General features: G+C 41.0%; 1 protein-coding gene across 7 annotated transcripts; it reads right to left on the reverse strand.

Moving 5' to 3' along the window:
- Positions 1 to 262: 262 nt before the first annotated feature.
- UTP25 (UTP25, small subunit processor component) lies at positions 263 to 19,600 on the reverse strand. 7 transcript variants are annotated; one of them, XM_026072362.1, is made up of 13 exons: positions 19,474 to 19,600; positions 18,122 to 18,175; positions 17,192 to 17,195; positions 16,235 to 16,484; positions 15,239 to 15,445; positions 12,981 to 13,069; positions 11,248 to 11,658; positions 9,598 to 9,832; positions 7,292 to 7,494; positions 5,888 to 6,070; positions 5,110 to 5,222; positions 4,418 to 4,663; positions 263 to 3,512 (listed from the first exon to the last, which is right to left on the reverse strand). In XM_026072362.1, exons 1-13 carry the CDS (start codon positions 19,572 to 19,574, stop codon positions 3,266 to 3,268), a joined length of 2,343 nt encoding a protein of 780 aa, XP_025928147.1. In that variant the 5' UTR covers positions 19,575 to 19,600; the 3' UTR covers positions 263 to 3,265. The 7 variants fall into 7 exon arrangements, with proteins under 7 accessions (XP_025928147.1, XP_025928149.1, XP_025928151.1 ...); XM_026072363.1 differs by having other exon boundaries at positions 3,266 to 3,512; positions 9,598 to 9,817; XM_026072367.1 differs by having other exon boundaries at positions 3,425 to 3,512; positions 4,367 to 4,663.
- Between the last annotated feature and the right edge of the window lie 39 nt (positions 19,601 to 19,639).

Consider the following 19,639-nt stretch of genomic DNA (forward strand, 5'->3'; position numbering starts at 1 on the left):
TCACAGGAGGCATTTTCCCAGCTCTGTGGACAGCCCATCCCGAAGTCACCTTTCGCTCCCTCCTCCCTATTAATTCAGTCAGAGGAAGGCTGGTTCCTATCCTACAACATTTGCACAAGAAAATATGCTGTCTTTTTGACATCCTTGAAAGGATCAATAAAGCATAACAAACGTATTGCCCTGATTAGGTTTTACTAGTGAAAAAAGAATCTATTACAACATAACTCTTCAACTGAATGAACAATATTCCTATAGAGACAGGTATTTAAACATGTCTTTATTTTGGTCATCAATATTATAGTTTCCTGAGAGACAGGAGATGCTGAGAAGGAATTCTTGTTTCACATCTTAATCCCAGTTTAGTTTTACCCTTGAGTCGGGATTTCCAAAAGCTAGCTACTAATGCAAATCTTCAGCACTGCTGCATTAGCAGCTGGTGTCAGGAAATCCTTTTGCCTGATGCCAGAAAGTTAACTCTCTCACACTGTGATATAATGCTTTTCACAAATAAAAAGAATACAGAATTCTATTTTTAATAATCAGAGAGCCTCTTGAAGTACTGAGATAAAAATGGATCTTAAAAAACATCATCATCTCCTTAAAAGGATGGTAGTGAAGTCAAAGTGAACAGGATTTTGCTTTAAGTTTTTGACTCCTCAAGACAAGAGTAACTACTCAACATCAGTGCATTTACCCAACCTGTAAAAAACTTGCCATGCTAAGATTACAAGCAAAGGAAAGTAAAATATTGTACTCACTATCTTGTTTTCTTACTCCATTTRCATCAGAACTTTGAAATCATTTTCAAAAAGTGTTGAACAATTAAAAAAAAAGATAACCTAGATGTACGTATTCCAATTTAACACTGGTTACAAGTTTACACAAGAAGGAATGGAGTGCAGATGGGTTGGCTCACTAACACCAGTTCTACTGGCTTTCAGAAGCCACCTCTCTGAAAGCTGCATTACTGCCAGGAAAACACTTCATAATATGGGCCCTTAAGTAACTCATTTAGAGTGAGCAGTTCCCCGAGCACATGAAGCATTGGCATCAGCAAACCAGCATCCAAGATGGGCCAATTTCTGATCTCAGCTCTAGCCATCCAATGGTAACTCACTGTCTTTGGATCTACTGCTAAATAAATTGCTGCCAACTCAGTTCATAGATCATTGCTTTGATAGTGTTGAAATCAGAGTAACTGCAGAGCAGAGACCAGACCGTATCTCTCCCCTCAAGCAGTCCTGACGTGAGGCAATATAGCCAATTGGTTTCCTACAGTGGAGCTCACTCTTCTTTGTGGATGATACAAGCTGCCAGAGAGCCATGTTGGTGTAGGCTGTAGTTTAAAGATGCAGAGCAGTGTTAGCAATACCAACCTACAGACCTCCCACCCCATCCCCGTGTCCTCGGCCACCCATTCCCACACCAACGTTGCAGTCCTTACTGACAACATGCATCTTTGCAGGGTCTCACTGTGAACTCCAGCGGGGATTTAAAAAGAAAAAAAGAAATTAAAAGGGGACAAAGAAATTTTAAACAAGACCAAATCCTACACCCAGTTTATAGCCCAGTCCCACTATCAAGTGGGCCAACAGCTTGCACASTTAAGATTCTGGCACAATGCTCTTGCTACCTCTTTAAACAGTAGCTGCACTGCATCATTTTATCTCCCTAAGTAGCTATCCCACTTTAGCTTTTTCAGAGGTCAGCCACTATTCATCTGTGATAAGTGCATCCGGTGTGGGAAGACAAATCTTAATCCTATTTTGTGTGCCTGCTTTTATATGCACATCCACAGTTCTCCCACATCAAGCCTTTGCATACATGAAAATCCTTGTTTGCTGCTCCTGCTGCCTCTGCTGTATGTCAGATGTTCAAAAAGAGAACTTTGCCTTGGCTGGCTTTTAAATCTTGTGTGTATAACAGAGGTGCTTAAAACGAACAGACATCATCATTTAATTAAAAGAGAAAGCAAGGAACTACAAGAATTTGCACATCTACTAAATGATTTGAGGCATGCAATTACCATATGAGTTCACGTCCTCTGAGAAATACAGGAATCATGAATAGGATTTAAAAAACTGGCTAAAGTTATGTGCTTGTGCATTTACTTGAGGAGTTTACTTCCCTTTGGTATATTTTCTCAAGCCCCCTCCCAGATGAGAGTTTCCTGAAAGCTTATCCCAGCATGGATATTTCCTTCTTGCCTTTGGGCTCTCACAGGCCTCACCAGCCCCCTCTGCAGAACCGTCTTCCAGCAGTTCTAGCACATGCTTACAGAAACTACTTCTAGCTCCTTTTAAATGATACTTAGCTTCTTAGGAGGATAAAAAAGAAAGAAGAGGCAGCACAATGACACTTTTATGCTTTCCACAAGCAACTATTAAGGGCAGCAGAGGAAAACAACAACAAAAAAATCCCCACACAAACCACGCAGGTATCTGGGGAGATAACAGGTATTTGCAACTACATCACAGTTTTGCACTGCACAGCACTGCTTTGATAATCTTGAGGCTAGGTAAGCCTAGGCTCTTCTGCCTGTCGAGCTTAACTCATTTTCCAGCCCCTTGGGGGGGGCGGGGGGGAGAAGCTATCACCACTAAAACTGACCAGTCAGTGGGACTGAAATGAGTATTGTAAATAGCAGGCAGATATATTTAAGCCACTCCGGGAAAATGCAAAACCACAGTTCGCACCCCAGCACATTCATCAGTCAAGTTGAGGCAAATTAAACCGCTCATTCAACAATAGGTGTGGGTTGCTGAGGCTTTACCTACACCTCCCTTACTGAGGCAGTTGTTATTATGTAAGTGGGCATATTTTTCTCTAGATTAAAAGAAAAAGTTGCCTTTGATGAAAGGAGATGAGTTTGCTATACCTGAAAATGAAGTGGAACAATCAAATCAAAAGGTATTTTAACACCACAGATCTTTACCGAACAGTGAGTTTTTTCAACGTACAATGAAGAGTGAAGAGTCAGGGCTAGTGCTAGCCAGTGAAGAGTAATTTTGGATTGATTTTGTTTATACACAGAAGAAACCAGCCACCTCCTGCTTTTTTGAATGGCATCTTCCCTTTCCTTGTTGGACTGAAAGGAGAACCGAAGTATAAAATTTAATACTATAGAAAAATCATTCCGACAAGGTATTTAGTAAAAGGAGTAAAAAGTTTAACACTTAGTTAAAAAGCAACATCAAAAAGTGCAATATCCAGGAGCAAAGGAGCAAAATCCAGGTTCATCCAATGCCCTAATTTGCAATATTGCTTATTCATTTTCTCCTGTAATGAAGAGGTGCACATTTTTCTTGGACTGTAGCATTTGAGCTGTGCGATCTATGCCAACAACAGCAGCCAATTTCTGAGCATCATACTTGGAGTAGAGGACAGTACAGGTCCAAGTGGCATCCATTCCACTGGCTGTGGCCTTCATCATATTGCAAATCTCACTGTAGAAGTGGGAATAGGTTGGTAACTCATAGAAAATGAGGTTCCTAATGCCTTTTATTGTGTACCTGTAGTAGGAAAGACAAACAAAGCATATTTTGTCCTGMAAATTTCTACAAAATGTGCATGTTAAACAAGCAATCCTATCTCAGTTCTCCTAAYTTCCATCAATTTCAGTGCACATTAGAGTCATTAGCTCAACTTGACAAACTCTGCATCATGGACAGAAGACTAGATTTGCCACAGATGCAGAATTAAGAGCTCTAACGCTGCCAGGCACTGGGACTGTCTCTAAAGTACAGAGTACCATCAGTTTCTACAGAATCCAGCCTCTTTGGCTTGAACTATAAGACAGCAAAGCCTGATCAGGTTGAGGCTTATGAAACATTTCATATTTGACAAAAAAATCTGCTAATAGAAAAAAAGCCCTGTTCCATTAGGAACTTTCAAACAGCTCCAGTCAGGCTGTAGCAAATTTTCCAAGTTGTATTGGCTTGCCATATCACATTATGGAAGTAATTCCATACCCTTTTTGAGATGTTATGTAATTACTGTGGCACAGACAAACACTAATAAAAGGCACAACGAATCCCACTTTGCAGGATAGATTGTACTCTCCTGACATCAGTGGAACTTGGCAGTACTTATCTTCCTGAATAAAGCCCTATGCATATGAAAGTATTAGAAGTTCTGCAAGGGACTGCTGGCAATGTTTAAAAAAAAAAAAAAAAAAAAAAAAAAAAAAAAAAAATATAAAAAAAAAAAAATTTAAAAAAAAATTAAAAAAAAAAAAAAAAAAAAAAAAAAAAAAAAAAAAAAAAAAAAGTAATCTGAAAAGCTCTTATTTCAGTCAAAATCTCCAGAGAGATCCAACTGGTTCAGAAAGCAATATAGCCCATCTATGACTAATGTCAGACTCTACCTCCAAAACAGCACACATGCATCTCAGAGGAAAACTCAGCCCACAGTTCACCTTTTGTAAAAGTGGAAGCGCTCAGTGAGCAGTAAAAACTGCCTTTCTCCCTTGAGGAAGAAACGTCTTGCTCTGCAGATGCCAGCCTTTTTAGTGTATTCGCAAATGTGGACAAAATTCAACTCCTCTTTCTTGAAGTAATTTCGAAGACGCACATAGTCAAAATATGATGGAACATATATGAGCGTGTGTGACATGATGGCATCACGGTACTCAGGCAAAACTTTGTCAACGAAGAACTGAAACCTGAGATAAGAACACACATATGTTTTATCCAGAATTAACACTCAGCTTTCCAATACTGATATGATCTCATCAAAAAGAAATATCAGACACAAGAGAGCACTGAAGATTTTCTTCACTAGATTTTGCTGCTTTAACTTCTTAGAATTTCTATGCTTGTACAAGACAAAAGGCAAAGGCTATATTGGTACTACAAAGATATGACAGAGACTGGTATTTCTTTCCCCAGTCTTTATTCTCCAGTGCCTTTGGCATGAAGCCAGTATTCTCCTCCACCAGCACTCTCCTCCACCAGGGCCTAACCCCCACCCGAACCCTAACAAGAACACGCTTCTGTTTTGAAATCACTTTAGCCTTGTACTCTGCAGGAAGCAGTATGCTCAACTAGCTAAGCACATCTGAATTTGCAGTCATTGAGGCATAGCAAAAGAGTCTGCAACACAGAGTACCTTGTATCTATTACAGAAGTTAAATTTTCAGCTTCTAGCCTCCGGAAAACATGAGGAAGCTGTACCACAACATGGCTAATGGAGCCAATCTGTGGTATGTTCCGGACAGCTACCTGCAAGAATGAAATGGGACACTTAGGGAAGCAGCAAATATTGCTTTAAAAGGCATCCACACTCAGGACAGCTTTCTGCTAATAATTTATATCTTCAGGCAACACACAAGGCCGTTTTTAAAAAACGAAACTATATTCACACTATACACATAACAGATCTGTTAAATATACATGACTACTGCTTATGTCCTGCCTTTCATATATTTGAGATGGAAAACTCAGGTTTTTACTTTTACTACTTCTCTCAGAAGCAACAAGTGTTTCTTTCCTAATATAAAAAAAGGAAACACAAAGGAAGCAAAAGAAACGTTCACTTAACAACAAAAATAAATAAAACAAGATAATTTATGTAAGCATGTAAAGTTAAGAACAAACAAAACCTAATTTCTGACACACAACTGTTACTCATGAAACAAAAGCATCAAATAAGTACTGCTACAAAAAGAGTAGCTCTTTATACTTTAGGCACAGCATCAGAAATCGTTGTGCATCATCACGGAGATTGCAACCGAAATACCTGGATAACGGAACCTGCTGGCACACAGAAAGTGAAAGTCCTTGTACAAGTGAATATGGAATGCTTCCACACGTTGGGTTTTCTACTCCTCTCCCCCTCCACTACACCAGCATTTAAAGGAAGGCTTTCAGCCTGTATGTGAACTTACCTGCCCCATGTAATTGAAGCAGTGCTTGTTGAAGATGGAGTTAATCTGGGGATCTTGAAGAGCACTGAACAGCAGTGTCTGACGGTAGTACTTGGACCAGTTATTGAGATTCAGCATACGCACTCGGGAGAAGTCTACCCCATGGGAATCCAAAGGCAGGAGGTTCATGTGCTTCATCAAGTGCTGCACAAATGGAAACACACCAGTACAGACTGATACCGTCGCACCCACACTGCAAGAGCCTTAACTTCAGCATAAAAATGGGCAGGGATGAGCAAGACAGCACAGAACATAACACAGTAGTGACCTCTCACGACATGGCTGTAATTAACTGACCACAGCAAGAGTAGTTTACTTGATTTCATTGCACAGAACTTAAACTACCATCTCTTTGGTCAGCCATTACAGTACAGTCTTAGCTTCCAATTTTCTCCCACAAGGCATGTATAGTGGGTTTTTTTGTTTGTTTGCATTCAAGACTAGCTCAGGAACCTCAGGCCTATTCAAGAAAGCTCAAGTGCACTTCTTACTGCACTCAGGGAGAATTTGGGTACAAGTGAAGAAATTCACTGCTTTTTGGCCTCAGTGCTGTCTAGGCTGCTGCATGGCAGGCACTTGCACCCAAAAGAAAAACAGGAAACAAGCTCCAGGACGTGTTCTTCGGATATCAAGCAGACTCGCATGCCCTTCCTTGCGCTCCCCAGGAAACAAGACGCCTTTTGGACTCATTCAAGATGCACAGTAATATCATGCTCTCAAAGTGCCCGGCCCAGGTATCCTCAGAGGTGTTTTAATGTGAAAAGAAACCTTTCATCTTTGAAAATTTTTATTAACCAGAAGTCAAGAATGTGGATTCTACCCCATACTATCCAAATCCTTGGACTGTATTTTCATTATGCATACAGAAAAGTTTTCATACTGTTTCAGTTAGGACATGACTAATGCTTAATATCCCTCTACAGTCAACAGAGACAAGCAACAGCTCCCACTGCCTACTGGAGGAGGCTAAATTAGGTTGTACAAATTCCTCACACGGCTGCAGTCTAACTGAGACACTGGGCAGTCAGACAACTGGCATATTTTCTCCCAGATGTGATTAAAGGAATCATCATTATCTCATCCTGCAAGATAATTAAAACTGTCTAAAAAAAAATCTCTGATGAAATATGCCACTAAAGCACCAAATACTAAGATTTACAGAGTATAGGTGGTGAATACTACCAAAATCTGCAAGTAGATTATTCTTAGCATGAGAAAACACCAGGTTGAAGGGTGGGAAGGGACACATATGTATCTGAAAGACCGTCAGCAAGAAAATACCTATACTGTTCACTGCTAGAAAAAAGTTACATCAGAATAACAAGACACAGTAAAGCATAAAAATAATATACAGGGAAAACCCACCAGAACATGTTCCCAATTCTGCATCAGGTAAATATCTGCTTGATCAATTATGAGAATTTCTATTGATGACAGAAAATCAAAATCTCTCTTCTTCTCCCCCTCTGCGCCAATAATAGTCCTCATACCCAGGGGAGAGGCAATGATGATATCTGATGAGTAAAATGGTGCGTACAACCTCATACTCTTTTGAAGAATCGCAACCCCTGTCCAATAAAAGCCAACAACATTGTTTTAGTCAAGGTCAGTCACCAACTTATTTTCTTCCAGAGGCTTCTGTAATCATAACTCCCTACATTTCCTCTCCCTTCACACATACTAATAGCTGAACAAAACCAATTAGCCAGAACTCTTATTCTGCTGAAAATCTGCCCTCCCTTCCCCCCCCCACTCCATCCCCACATTATTCCATTTGACAAGCATTTGGCAGATTTTCCTAAAGTTCAGCAAACTCTTTCAGTAGCACTTTTTTCCAAAATTTTCATAGCCTGAACGACGCTTTTGAACTGAAACAGATTTTTCTTGACTTTCAGCTGAAAAGGGGGGGAAAAGGCAGGTTGAAGATGTAAAAACAAATAAACAAACACACAAGCAAGAAAACCCCCAGAAACGATTAACTATTCCACCCTGATTTCTGGGCTTTGATCTTTGCCATCTTAATCTGTCATGAAAGATTCAGTGAGGATCTCTTGAAAACAGATTGCTTTCATTCACAGGGCCACAARAGGCATTAATAAAATGCAGAGGAAAAGGTTCTCCACATTACAAAGACTGAAAGCATAAGATTTTGCACTCTCTCAGGAAACATGATGCCAGGAAAGGTATTGCTTCTCATGCTGAATGATACAGTATGCAGGTCAAACTGGCTTATGTGTCATCTCTTATGTTAAAGAAAAAAAAAAGAAAAAGAAAGGAAGCAAAGGAGTTCATTACCTCTGCCATGACTACATGGCAGCATTGCTGGGACCCAGGGTTTTCTGATCTTAAAATCCGGATGTTTTGGATCATATTCACACCATCCACTACAATCTGCCCAGCATAGGGGTCTCTAACTTCTCTCCACTGCCTGCGTGGAGCCAGCTATCACGGGCACAACTGAAGGCACTTTAAGAATTTCACACAGACATCAATAGCGACTGCGCTCCTGCTATCTTATTTAACCCAATGATAAAAATTTTAAGAAACTGTCACGATTGGCTCAGTTTCCAAGAAGATACCACTGGTTGCAGAACACAACATATATACAGAGTTTAAATTTAACAACAAGTCTTTTTTTGGTTTAAGAATGTGAAACAGTGACTTTAGCAAGGTCATTTAAAGTGCATAAGAAATGCACTTTAAATTAGATTTTAGTGCTGAAATAACAAGGTGTGAGGCACACAAAGAAAGAATAATTATGCTGCTTCTACGACTCGCTTCTGCAAGAAACAGGACTGAAAGTTTCTTCAAGCACTTCTTCACACCTAGTAAATGGATCAAGCAGATTGTGGTATGGGAAGGGATTGAAAGGAAAACTATTTTGCGACAGAAAGTAAGAYGCTCTCAGCAAGACAGATATTCGCTGGGAAAGGAAGAAAGACTGAGCGGGAACTGCTTGCATCCTGCACTGTATCATTAAATCTCTTGGGATGCCAATTTATCTTTCAAGGGGCAATGATTTCAAGAGCCTCTTATCTGTCAAGAAAAGTTAGAAAAACTGCCTACTCATCGTGGCAGCTCCAGCAACGAAGCTGCTAATTCTCTGCATACTGAGTTACCAAACCAGCATGAAATTACAATATTATGAAATAGTCTTAAATTTGCTACTCATCCAACAACCCTATTTGCTGGCTATCCCTTTGCATGTAGGAAAACCATGGGCAATACAGCAAAAAATTGTTTTGCTCAGTACCAAACTTCAAATTTTRTTCCAGTTTTTACTGATTACATGATAAATTGTGAACGAACTCATTTGTCCTGAAAGGCTTTTTTAAATAATGTGGAAGTTTGCTGCATAATCAAGACCATCCTGTTTAAAATGAGATGTGGGCAATCCTGCCACTATAATGCAATCACTGGATTTTTAAGTGACCCTGAACTTGATGTGAAAAAACATTACTTCATGTTTCCTCCTCTTTAAATTTTGGCCAGGCAGGGAATATTTTCAGAAATATTCAAGTTGCCAATCCAAAAAAGGCATAAATACTTCAGAGCCTAGAGTCTCACCAGAACTTCCAGCCCTGATGGCTTTCAGCCGTCTACGAAGAACTAGTTTAGACTACTTCTGGCTTCTTTACAAGTGAAAGATGATTTGTTGAGTAGGTCATTACCGATTCTGAAATGGTCATCAATGTTGCCAGCAAAGACAGCTTCATAATCTTCCGGTCTTTTCAGGTTGGGGGGCTTCTCTTCTGGGTTAGAGCCAAACTCCCCTTTGAAGCGCTTTTTATTACTTACATCTATTTTTCTTTCATTGTTCACTTCAAGAAGCCTGATGAAAATGTGCACAATTCGCAAAGCACATTCCCGGAAGGGCACCACCATCAGTACCTGTGCAGACCAACACTGTTACAACAGAAGAGCCCATAAAATATGAACATCTACATTTGACTATGTTAAGTAATTATTTTGACTCGGACCTGCCCCTATTGGGCCTCCGGACAATCAAAAGGAAATAAGAGTCTCCTTCCCCAAAATAATCACCAGCCAACTATGCCTGCATGACAAAAACCTGATCCAACAGACAGATCTGTGCCAAGCAGTAAAAGCATGCGCTTCTATATTGAAATAGGCCCCTAGCTTTTGACTCCCTCATGGTGTGCCTCCAATAAACTTCTCCGAGGAAAGGCAGACAGCAGAGTCCAAGGGGAAGCAGAATAAGCAGAATTAGGACATTCAGCAAGGAGGGAGAACACMCTGGGATGCAGAATGTGCAGGAACACATACTTGTTAGCAGCTTGGCCTGGTTCTCCGGCTCGCACATAGGGCACCAGTACCAGGAATTTACAACTAAGCATATCCTCCTGTGCTCCCCACATAAGCAAGCAAGAGCGCTGTCAGTCACCCAGCTCTATCAGCTTCCACAATACATGGGCAAGGGCAAAGTTTGGTTCCTGAGTGTGTGGCAATAGCTATTCATATTACAAAGTGCTTTGTAGAGACTAACTGGGAAATTAACACAGAAACAAAATGCAAGCATTTGCCAGAAGTGCAGGAAATACTGAAACCCAACTTTGAAACTGTTCAACAGGTAACTTGGCACTACCCGTGACAGGCTAGCCCAAACTGAATCTCCCTGGTTATCAACTAGAGGATACTGTGGATTAATGACATGTACTCCATCAAAATGGTGCTTTTGACTGTAGGATAGAGAGCACAGTTATCATCATGTAATAAAAGCAAAGGACAGTCTCCCAGCAAGCGATGCTGCACCAGAAAGGAGTGCCTGGAGCAAAGCATGACCTGTTSGGACAAAGGGAAGGTAGAAAGAACTAGCTGAGCTTCAGTAGAAGGCAGTGGCCATGCAAACCAGTCCTTACAAGTGGATAATGACAAAAAGCAATCCTCTGCAGCATCCCACGTTGGGTGACAGCCTCCACTACCTGCACTAACACTGAAGATGAATGTGGAGGCCCTTTCAATACTGGTAGGTTTAGAAATGGAAGCAGGAAAAGGCAACAGGTCAGTCTGTAGCAGTACAAGGACAAGGAGAAAAATAAGCCAAGCTCACAGCTCAAAACAGAAACAGGTTGACTGACAAACTTATGTTCACTACTTTACTACTTCTAACAGGGTATTTGCCCTGGCCCATCGCAGACAACTTCCAGGCATGACCAAGGGATATGTAAAGGCACATGCCTGGCAACAAGCCACATGACAGAACAGCAATGGAAATATTTCACAATAAATCACCAGGATGTTTATGCAGCCTGACCAAACACCCAGGGCGGAGGGAAATGACATAGATTAAGTTCTCTTACCTTAGGTCTAGTGAGTCCTTGATCTCTGTAGTCATCGTTATCAATCCCTGGCTTTTGATCTCTTCGTTTAGCATTATTGCTAAGCACCTGGGCATTTGCCTTCAGGACATGGTTCAGTGTATGCAGGCAATAAGCAAGCCGGATTTCTTCTCCATTTGTTAAAGCAGTTCTTTCTGGATAGAACAAGTCCCTGTACGTATTCATGATACAGAAGAGCTCTCTTTGTAGTGGAGTAAAACAGGGATCACTTGTTTTGTTCAGTGAGGAGAGCAATTGTTTGTTCACTTTTGGCCAAGTGATTTCCAAAGGCTTGTGCAGATGAAGCTGTTTCACATCAACTTCTTTGTCTGGTTTTAAGGTTTTATGTTTCTCCAAAGTGGAAGAAAAAGTTAGCTGGCCCAGCCTTGGCCACTAAAAGAAAAGAAGAGTCAAATGTATCAAACTTAGTACAGCTAGAAGCACACCACTACTGCTGGCAGTTTAATAAAGTTAATGAAGTTTGAGAAGTTATCTTTTCATAATACAAGTTGAAACCATTCTTTCACTATGCAATTTCTTCTCTCCTTTAATATCTACCAAAGAAAATAACAATAAAATAGAGTGAGATGGCAATCACAGCGCTCATTTTATAGATGAGAAAATAAAGGAAGAGGAGGGATGTCATTTCTGCGCAACACTAGCTGGCAAATCAGTGGCACAAAACAGGGACAAGATGAGAACCCAGGAGTCTGGCTCTGTTTATAGATCAACCACTCTGAGGTATGCACTTTACTTAAAGAAAAAAAACCATTAGGGACTAAACCCAGAAGTTATGAATCAGTTGCCAAATGCCAGTCTAGCTGGAGTCTGTTTAATTTCCAGGGTGAAAGCTATAGTAGGGAAAACTCCAAACGCTTTAAGCTTCTTGCCATATAAGTTGTCTCAATCTATTTCTGTAAAGTAGCTACACAAAGTTAACCAAAGATATAAAGTACATTTTATTCCTCAGTGCCACCTGAAGAAAAAAAAGAAGAAGAAGAAGAAAAAAAAAAAAGAATTGCAGCTTGCTCTTTGACTGACTAACCATTGGATACCTTCCAGTGAATGTCACCCAGCATATGGCTGACCAGAATGCAAGGCAAACCTCCAAAACAAAATCAGGCCTGAAAAAGTTAGGAAGCAAAGATTTGTCTAAAAATTAATGTTTAAAAAACATTATTCTTTCTCAAGCCATGAAATGCTTTTCTGGTACTGTAATTCATGCGTTAATTCCAAAGTTCACAATTTAATATTGGAATTCACCTTCACCTGCTTGTAAATATATACAAAGATACAGCCATCCTGAAATGAAAAGATTAAGTTGTATCACAAGTACTTTTAAGACTATATACAGTCACCTCACAAGCTCAGGCACAGAGCAAGTCCCTGGTATTGTGCTGTTACCCCTCAAAGTAACCTGTTTCCACCTGGTGTCAAGAACAATACCTGTGGTTTCAGGATTACAGATAAGACTCTAAACCTAAGTTTCTCAGATGTGTCACTTTATGCCTACATTACAGCCGACTTTAGATTTCAACTTTAGCTTAGCGCTGAGCAAAGAAGAAAACACTTCAGTAGCAACATAGTTTGACAAAACCTTGACAATTCCAATCCCAACAGCTAATAATAATCAGGAATTTACTTTACTTGCATAAAAAGAGTTATTTTAATCCCAGAATCTTTAGGAACTCTGGATAGCGACAGAACACTATTACCTTCATTTGACTTGAAGATTTAGAAAGCGTAGAAATTTTTTCTACTTCTTTTTCTTCCATTTCTTTGTCCATGTGTTGTTTAAATGGATCTGTTTAAAACAAACAAAAAAACCACCCAGAACTACTGTAGCTAATACTATAATTGAGTTTCAGAATGGATTTGTAAAGGAGACAATTTCTCTGCTAGCCAACACCACTGTTAAAACTAGTTATTTCAAAGCTCTCGGAGACAGAGACAGGATGTCAAATTCTCTCTACAAAAGCAGAGACCCAGATTTGACAGACTGCCTTTTTTTTTTTTTTTAAACAGATGCACTTCTGGAAGTACTAGAACTTTAAATCACAAAACAAGTGTTGGACAGGAAAGCAGTATATAGTGGGAAAGACTGTTGTAACAGTATGTATTGGAAAGACTGTGGTAATTTTCTGTCTTAAGCTCTGACACTGATGAACATCAGTTAGCATCTCCATCCTTCGCTGGTGAAATAAGCTGTCAATAGTAGAGAACTTTGTGAGCTTAGTGTCCTTTTTAATTTATAAGAAGTTCTGCCTAGAGCTTAGGAGTTTTGGCCAGGAATATGAATGGAGTTTGTGATAAAAAGGATAAAGATTGGGGGGGGGGGGCGAGGGAAGGGAGGCAGAAATTGCTAGAACTGAGCAAAAGTCTGATTTTTTATTTTTATTTTTAGAAAAGAAGACTGACATAGGCATGGAACTGTAAAATCACATTATATTCAAAGACACTGGCATGCACAAGTCACATGCAAAGCTTATTTTGAAAACCAAGCCCTGTGTATTGATTGCTAAAAAGACCTACACACTGCATAAAGAAAAGTAATAGGAGAACACTAATGCCTGGTATCTAGCCCACGTACAAGCTGTCCAGGCAGAAGTCAAGACATTTGCTAATCATGATGCTGTTGAGAATATCTTCCCAGGAATGCAAATAAATGAGATATCATTTAATTGTAAAACAGGCTCTCTCTTCAATGAGTTTTACTGATGCCAGCATTGGTCAGGTAAAGTAAAAGGAATAACGTGAAGCATTTTCAGGAATTTTAGTGACCCCAGGACGAGAGTAGAAATTTATCACCTCTCTGCTATTTTATTCATTTTCTGTAACAGATTATAAAGCTACTTGCAAGCTACATGAACCCACTGAAAAGTACTGCATCATTTGCAGGCTGAACAAAGCTGTTACGATACTTAGCATGCATCTGGAGAGCTGTGGTTCTCATTAAAATGCAACGCCAATAGCATAAGTAATATTCTCATGGTACCAAGAATGAGCTGTTTTTTCTATCACATGGCCCTTTGATGCTTCCACACATTTCATATATCAGCTAGGCTGCCTCCCAGATCTAATGTCAGCTGCTGCTCTAAGATGACAAGCCAGCATCACTAGGGATGCTACAAACATATTCCTCTCTCTCAAACTATGCCATCTGATATTAAAACCACAGAGCATAAAATATGAATAGAAGCTCTGCAAGTGCCAATGTGTGGTGTATCACTGAAAGATCACACACCAGTGCGCACAGCTGTTTGTACTACACATGGGGGGACAACTCCAACACTGGGGCTCAGATTGCCCCCATGAGCACACTGCAGTGTTCAGTGAGATTCTGGGCTACACCCTTAAGAGATACCGCACAGATGCTTTACCAGCACCTCCCTCCTTTCTGCTCCTGGCGTGGTCAGACTCCTCTGCACAACCTTCATAATTCAGAGCCCCAAGCATTTGTCTAAATTACTGTGGCTGCCCAAGCTTCCCAGAGTCTCACCTCTAACTCCACCGAGTTGTGAAGGATGCCCTCACAGGTCAGCCTTGTGACCATCTCCTGCACTGTCTGTGCCAAGAATATCTTCCACAGCCAAGTGCAGTCTTGCAGGGCCCTTTCTATTACACCATTTTTTTTAGCTAGTATTAAAGAAACAAAACAGTAATAATCCTCTCGCCCCACATTTCCAGTTCCTGATATTTTGGCTTTAAAAGTCAGAACAGGAACCATGCACAGATCCTTGTCAATGGGAGCTATGGAAAACAAGTGGTTCAGYTTGGGTCTGTAAGTGGGCTAATGCAATACCCACTGCATTAGCTTTAAGTATCCCTTATGTAACTGGCTCACATGTGGGAAATACAATGAAAAATGTATCAGAAGCTATACAGCATATCGTTAGGGAGTTTGACAATTTATACATGTTTACAGATGCTCCTCTAGAGGCACATCACTAAACAGAAACATACTGCTTTTTACCTTCTGAAAAGACTTGCGAAGTACTGCTCTTTCTCTCATCTGCATTGCAATCTTCACTCTCCTCTTCCATGAAATTGGTTTCCAAGCTAAATTCAGATTCATGTTTCACATCAGTAAACTCCTCAATTACTTCATGACTGGGGTCACAAGAGGTATATGCACCGTTAGCCTGCTCCTCCTCAGGCATCTGCTCTGCTGTATCTTTAGCTGTGATTTGTTGGAAAGATAAATGGGTTATATTCTCCTGGAAGAGTTGCTATCCACAGCTACCTCTTGTTGGCTAGGTTGTTCATTTTGAGTTACCAGATGTTTTTTTCTCCAAATACTCTATCTAAAAACAGAAAAAAATGGGCATTGCATTTTGCAGTAACAAAGACTTTTGGCTCGCCTGCCATGTGTTACATAGTACATGACATGTGTTGACCCAGAGAAAAATTTAAGAGATATCCTATTCAGAGGTTGAGTTTCAGTTGCCAAAGACCCCAAATAACTAAAAACTATAAAAAGTTGACTCCTCTCTCCCACAATTTCTTCACAGACAGATGAGGCTGTCTCCTTGTAAAGAAGGTGGTTTTCTTTTATTTTAAATACTCCTTCCCCTGCTAGGAGGCAAACCTTTCTCTCCTCTCTGTGGCAGTAGCCAAACCAAATGCTGTGTGAGACAACAGCTTGCATTTCCCAGTGAGTGAATGARTGAGTGAGAACCCCTGGTATCCTGCTCCTTGTGGATTCCCCCTGTGCTGCCACACAAACAACATCTGAGGGAGAAGCARTGGGCTGTCTGCCGGAAAATGAGCAGAATTACCCTCTCCCCTGCTAAATCCTCCAGCAGCTGCTGCTCCCACCCACACAAAGGCAGTGGAGCAACAGTCTCTCCAGAGCAGAAGAGCACCCAGCCAACAAGCCAGTCTAAACCAGGATCCTTGCTAAAACACCTGTTATTCAAACTTTCTATCTGAAACAATTTTTACCAACACATGGGAAAAGACAAACTACCTTCTTCTTTGTCTGGTATATCATTTTCATCTTCTTCACCACCTTCTGCTTCTCCAGTCTCCTGGGACTCTTCGCTGTCCATTTCTGTCTCACTTTCCCCAGCTTCTTCTGATTCACTTTCATCATCATCTTCCTCACTCTCAGACTCAGGAGAGGTCTTCAGTGTAGCCAGTAGTTTGTGATACACTGAGGCCTGCTCAGGTTCGGTCTCCGAATCACTTTCCGCACTTGATTTATCAGAATTCTCAGACTGAAAATGAAGACAGAAGTGTAACAGCAACAACAGTAACAATCTATTAGCTGGCAGACTGCATGCCAACACACTCTCCTCTCGCTCCCATGTTAAGTTTTACCTTCTCCCATCCTATCCCTAAGCAGATGCAATGGAGACTTTCAAAAAATACTCCATTTTATGCAACTAGTTATGCTGGACACCTCCATTCAGATTTTGAAAGCATCTTAGTAGGCTTAGGCACAAATAAATTTCAACGAAAATTACATAACTAAATATCTGATGTAGTTCTTAAGATCTTATTCAGCAAGTATTCTATACATTCCTAATACCATAGTGTTAAGATCAATAACCAAACTATTAGCAAAAACAAAGCTTATGGGTGTCATTTTTTGTTCCTTATAAAGATTAATGTTTCATATCAATGAAGTCTTGTTGGTAAACTTCTCTATGAACAAAAATGGTTTTTCTGAATACAAGAATCTGCCCCTCCCCCCTTATTTTTAAGAAATTCAGTTACTAGTTTTTAAAAAACTGACTAAATAGTAGTTAGTTCTGCACTGATTTAACTCAGGTCAGCACTTCAAAACAGATCAGCACAAAATGTGCTTCTTTCAGTCTCAGTTGAGCCAGTACACCTGATCTTCACAGTGTTTACTAAAGCGTTGCTCGATTCTCCTAAGAAAACCACACACATAGCAAGGATTGTAGAAGAACACACGTACTGAACTAGCAACAGGAGACAGAGCACGCTGAAAATGCATCCATCTTTCAAGAAGGTCAGCAAAAGATCCTTCAGTCAACAGAAGTCCCCCAGGGAGTCAGTCAGGTTTGGCTCAGCTGTAAAGATCTAAGCTCCAGACTAGCAACACTCCAGGAGCTGATTCTGTCCCACACTCATACAAACCAGCATAACGGTGGGTCAGTTTACAGGCAAAATTATAGTGAAGCCAGGAGTATAAGCAAAGCACCATTTACTTCTTCCTTTCTTAGTTCCTTTTATCCCAAAGTGAAAGTCAGTATGTACAATATTAACCAAAAAAATTGCTAAAAGAAACAAATGAACTGGAATAATTAATTTTTCCACACCAAAACTTTGAAGCTGTTCAAAGTTCAATCAAGATCAATTAACAACTTCCAACTTGTTAATTAATGTGATGATAAATGAGGGTAATAAATTCTGACCTAAAACAAAGGTATAGCACTGGCATTCTGAAGCAGTGAGCATTAACACATTTCTTCATTCAATAGAAAAACCTGTTGTTCTACAGAGAACAAAATAATTTTTCCCCCAAGTCGTACAACACTAAGGGGGTCTGTGTAACTAAAGTTTATTAATATTTTTAAAACAACTTAAAAGCATAATTTACTCTTCACCATAACTAAGTAATATGCAAAAAAAACCCCAAGATCAGCAGTGTTCTTTCCTGCTTCTTCTGCCCTCTCATGGTATCACAGTTTTGACTCAGGATCTGCACAGAAAAATGAAGAACCACACACACACATACAAAAAAATTTTCTCCTAAAGGCAGGTTTTCTAAATGTAACAACTAAATCAGTCTGAATAACTTGTAACATGAAATGCTAAATGTCATTCTATTCTCAGATCAATGAAGTGAAAAGATGGAAGTGAGGAAGAAGCAAAAGTATATTACCAGTTCACAGATTTGAGTTGCTTCTGGTCTTCCAGAAACCCTGAAAAGAAAGCACTGAAATATCTTACTCTGTCAGTGGTGTTATACACGGGAGGTAAGAGATGACAGGGAGGAGGAAGGGAATAGTTGCGCTGTACAAGGCTTAGTGAAGTTAAAAGAAAGCTTAAAACAAAAGCTTCATCCACCCCACTAAGAAAACAGACTCAGCACTCGGTTACCCTCCCAGGTGATGGCACATTCTGTACTGTGAAGCCTAAGCACCCAAGCCTTATAACTGTTCAWGAAGCAACATATTTTAAGTCAGTTTCTAGCTTTAATCAGAAGTCCAGGTGTTAAAAAGGATCCAATTRCACAGATAAAAATTGAAAAAGAGCTTTAGGAGGTAGGGAACTTCCTACAGCACACTCAGTATCTAGAGGGACAGGGAAAAAAAATCCACCATCCAGAAAGGCCAGACCAGAGCTACCTGAAAAGGGCAGGAGCAAAACTTTTAAAGGAACACAGAAGTTAGACAGGCTGCAAGGGACCTCTGGAGCTGGGGAAGAAATGGAACCAGTCTAGCCTGGATAAGATGACTTTATGTTGGTAAGCAAGACTGAAGAAAGAAAAGGTCAACCTCAATGCACCCAGTTGTGATTATTCAACTGGACAAGACAGYGCATTCCTTGCAAGCTTGCATGGGGGTTCAAAAGTATAACGCCCTTTTTAATACACAGGCATCCTGCAAAGTTAGTTGGGGCTCCTGTCACAGATGATTTTCAATACTGAATTTTCTCAGCGTTTGCCAGATCAGAAAGGGGTCCAGAGAGAACAGTGGGAAAGCTGGACATCAAACAAACTAAGTGACTGACCCAATGCCAAATCAGTGTGACAACAATGTCACACTCCTCCACTTTTTCACTTTTTTTTTTAATAGCACTTCTGGGCTGCACAAGATAACTTTACAACACCAGTTTCAAAGAAATCTGACTCCAGATTTTCCTCCTTCCCTTACTCTTTCAAGGTTTCAAGCTCACTGAGCCCGGCAGGTGCAAATTCCCTTCCCTCAGGAATTCAGAGGAAGTGTCAGAGGTGGCAGCAACAGTCTGGCGCGGCTTTGGAGCAGCTGACAGACGGAAGAGCGGGGTGAAAAGGGAGTGAGAGGAGCTACTGCAGCCCCGAGCCAGCGGCTCCGTTACACCGCCGGGACAGCGGTGCCCAGCCGCGCGCAGCCCGGGAGCAGCCGGCCCCGCAGCCCCCACAGCCGCACGGCGCTCCCGGGCAGCCCCCGCGAGGAAGCGGCAGCCCGGCCGCGCCCGCGGGAGGCCCTGGCCGCCGGAGGGGGCCAGGGCTCGGCCCCCGCCAGCACTCACTTGTCGTAGAAAGGGTGCTCCTCCCCAAACTCCCTGAGGTGCCGCCTCTGCTTCTTGCTCAGGGTGCGCAGCAGCTCCCGCCCGCCGCGCCGCTTCCCCATGCCGCCCCCCGCGGCCGCACCCACGTGCGCCGCCGCCGCGCCGCTTTACGGCCCGCCCGTAAAGC

This window comes from Apteryx rowi, unplaced genomic scaffold (assembly GCF_003343035.1).
Source record: "Apteryx rowi isolate R43461 unplaced genomic scaffold, aptRow1 scaffold_34, whole genome shotgun sequence".
In the NCBI taxonomy this organism is placed as follows: domain Eukaryota; kingdom Metazoa; phylum Chordata; class Aves; order Apterygiformes; family Apterygidae; genus Apteryx; species Apteryx rowi.

Bases quoted from the DNA above. Each gene is read 5' to 3' on its own strand.
- UTP25 (XM_026072362.1), bottom strand. From the start codon at position 19,574: ATGGGGAAGCGGCGCGGCGGGCGGGAGCTGCTGCGCACCCTGAGCAAG. The intron at 18,176-19,473 runs GTGAGTGCTGGC...AAGATATTTCAG, and splicing joins GAGCACCCTTTCTACGACAA to TGCTTTCTTTTCAGGGTTTC. The intron at 11,659-12,980 runs GTAATAGTGTTC...CTTTTCTTTTAG, and splicing joins AATCTTCAAGTCAAATGAAG to TGGCCAAGGCTGGGCCAGCT.